At 41.1% G+C, this 3,178-nt stretch overlaps 1 protein-coding gene and 1 gene segment (V, D, J or C); both read left to right on the forward strand.

Moving 5' to 3' along the window:
- Window positions 1-77: 77 nt before the first annotated feature.
- On the forward strand, window positions 78-835 carry LOC107296526. The segment is given in 2 exon segments: window positions 78-164; window positions 255-835. Coding segments are annotated over 2 exon segments (627 nt in total).
- Window positions 836-1,197: 362 nt separating this feature from the next.
- LOC107296529 (immunoglobulin mu heavy chain-like) overlaps window positions 1,198-3,178 on the forward strand; it is a 6,894-nt gene continuing 4,913 nt past the window's right edge. Inside the window, exons 1-3 of the mRNA XM_029286091.1 lie at window positions 1,198-1,291; window positions 1,375-1,693; window positions 1,938-2,005. Coding sequence (XP_029141924.1) covers window positions 1,243-1,291; window positions 1,375-1,693; window positions 1,938-2,005 — 436 coding nt within the window. The 5' untranslated portion in view covers window positions 1,198-1,242. The remainder of the gene's footprint in view (window positions 1,292-1,374; window positions 1,694-1,937; window positions 2,006-3,178) is intronic.

A 3,178-nucleotide genomic window follows, 5' to 3' on the forward strand; every position in this document is an offset into this window, starting at 1 on the left:
GGGGAGGGGAGGGGAGGGAAAGGAAGGGGAAAAGAAGGGAAGGGAAGGGAAGGAGGAGGGGAAGAGAAGGAATGTTTTCCCATCATTAAGGATCCTCCAATCTTTTGAGTGAGCAAAAATGGAACTCTGGCTAAACCTCCTGTCCTTCTTAGTTCTCCTCAGAGGTATTATTTTTGCATCCAAAGAAAGTGGTTATTCCTCAGTTTCTTGTGTTTACCTGCAAAAAGGTCTTATTAAACAACCTTTCTTTCTAGGTGGCCAATCTGAGGTCCATTTGGTGGAATCTGGAGGGGATGTGAGAAGACCTGGAGAGTCCCTCCGTCTCTCCTGCCAAGCCTCTGAATTCACCTTCAGCAGCTACTGGATGAGCTGGGTGAGACAGGCTCCAGGGAAAGGACTGGAATGGGTGGCATTCATAGACACTGGTTCCGGTACTTCCTACCCAGACAAAGTGAAGGGACGGTTCACCATCTCCAGGGACAATGCCAAAAACCAGCTGTATCTGCAGATAAACAGCCTCAAAGCTGAAGACACGGCTGTCTATTACTGTGCTAGAGACACAGTGAGAGGAATTATATGTGAAGCCAAGCAAAAACTGCCCATTTCACCCAGCAGCTCTGTAAACATTTCTAACAAAAACAACTTCATTAATTTGGATTCTTCCTTCATGTCTTCATTCTGCACTTCAACCTTCATCCATTCAATGCATACGAATGATACTCTTTTTTTATGTAATGAACACCACATTTCAATTACATACTCAATCCAGGTTGATATTTACTCAGTCTATTCATTCCTGACCCCACCCACTGATTTCACCACCCATATTTCTTAGTCCTTAATTTACTAACATTATCGTTCATTTATACAAATTAAATCAGGAGAAATATTTGGTGTTGTAGATGTGAAAACCACAGTCAAAGTCCAACTTCTAGGCCAGGACTGATTGCCATCTATTCCAGATTTTTGCATTTTAGATATGATAGTCCTACATTTATTTTAAATTAAATCAGGACAACTAGTTAGTGTTGCAGATGTTAACATACAAAGTTCAACTTGTGGACTGAGTCTGATGGACTTAAGCCATCTTTCTTATAAACTGGTTTTAACTTCCACATGAAAATTAGATGCAAATGAAGTCACTGAGCTGTTTCTCCTTTAAATAAACACAAACACACAAATGAGCATCACAGAGCCAAAAGTGTCATTGTTCTAAAGGAAAAGAGTTTTCCTTACTGCACAATGGATCTTGCCATTCTTTGTCTTCTTTGCTTAGTAGCAGCTCCTGTGTGTGAGTATCTTCCAGGTAGACCTGAACAATGAGATATAAAAAAAGATGGTTCCGTACTAATTCCTGCTTTGTCGTTCATTTAGATGTCCACTCCACCATCCTACTTGTGGAATCTGGACCAGGAACAGTGAGCCCTGGAGGATCCTTCAGATTAACTTGCAAAGTGACTGGTGACTCTGTCAAGAAAGTATACTGGGAGTGGGTCCGCCAGGCTCCAGGAAAAGGACTGGAATGGGTGGGCCAGATAGACTGGGCTAGCGATAACTGGAGGATATACTATGCCTCATCCCTCCAAAGCCGAACAACCTTGTCTGCCGATGACTCCCGCAATGAATATTATTTGACAATGAGCTCCCTGACAGCTGCAGACTCAGCCACATATTACTGTGCAAGAAATCCACAGTGACATAAAGCAAAGGAGGAACTGTGAAAAACTTCTGGGACTTTCCCTGATGAAATTTTATGCACTCACATGAATGGATTCAGATAACTTAGTTCATCTTTCAGGCTGTCATTCTCTGCAGAGAGGAACAAGGTACACATTCTAGGTTAACAAAAAGTAGTACTAGACTTCAATGTTACTGCTGATATTCAGAACAGCACATAGCATGCTGTTTCTTTTGTTTCCTTTCTCCTATTTCCACAGGTTTGTTTTTTTCAAGACCTGGCTGCAATATAACCATGATAGAGAAGGATTAAGAGATGCAGTCCTCTGTAATTTCACCTTTTCTATTCCAGTTCCTCCTTGGAATGTCCAAATGTGCATTGGTTTTCAAACAAGGACCGTATGGGTTGGTAGGAATGGAAAGAGTCTGATCAGTCCCTGTATGGAATTTTTCTTCATAGATAGCACTCTCATCAGGGATGAACTACACATTACATCTGTGACAATGAGCATCTGATGGTTCTTAAGAAATGTGCTTATATTTTACACACACACACACACACACACACAATTTTTATCAATTAAATTGATAAATTAAATGTTTGCAAAATGAATCTTTATGGAGCGTAGTATCAATGAATAAATATATTGCATTATTTTATTTTTATTTATTTATTGAGGTGGGGCTATTGAGCTGATTCCTTTCAGCCTGGAAGTACTGGATATCTCCCAGAGATCGGAAACATTGTCCTAAATCCTGTTTTCTTTCACACATAATGAAAGTCTCCTCAGACCTTTAGCCTGATGGCTCTCTTCTACCTGCTTTGCAAAAGAGGGCAGCAGTGTCTAACAAATTGACATTCTCCACTTTACAAAAAATGAAAGTGAGGTTTTAACAGTTGGCTTGGTGGTTTTCCCTGCTGCTTCCGAACTATCACTCAACAGGTCCCTGAAGACCATCCTTCCCCAAGAGACTTTACATAACTCTTTTCTATAAGAGCTGAGACACAATTTGTCTCATCCAAGTGGTAAAGAAATCCAATCCGGCTTAGATGTTGGCCAATGAGACACAACTAAGGGAATGGCCAGATAAAAGGCAGTTCAGCCTGCAGCAGGACAGAATCATACAACTAGCCATGGGCCAACTCATCACAGGACAATTCAACATTTCAATTTAATTATTTTAAATATATATATATATATTTAAAAAATATGTTCATTCATATTGTTGACATCGAGGTCAACTGTAGAATTGCCAAGGCAAGTTCTGCATTTGGCAGACTGCGAACTAACGCGTGGGACTGCCGTGGAATAAGCCTTGCTACTAAGCTTAAGGTTTACCAGGCAGCAGTGCTAACTACCCTGATGTATGCTAGTGAGACCTGGACAGTGTACAGGAGGCACGTTAGGCAACTGAATTACTTCCACATGACTTGCCTTCGTAGAATTCTGAGGATCCGGTGGCAGGATAAGATACCAGATACAGAGGTCCTCTCCAGAGC

The sequence above is a fragment of the Protobothrops mucrosquamatus genome, unplaced genomic scaffold, assembly GCF_001527695.2.
Source record: "Protobothrops mucrosquamatus isolate PMUCROS unplaced genomic scaffold, P.Mucros_1.0 scaffold2854, whole genome shotgun sequence".
Lineage (NCBI taxonomy): Eukaryota > Metazoa > Chordata > Lepidosauria > Squamata > Viperidae > Protobothrops > Protobothrops mucrosquamatus.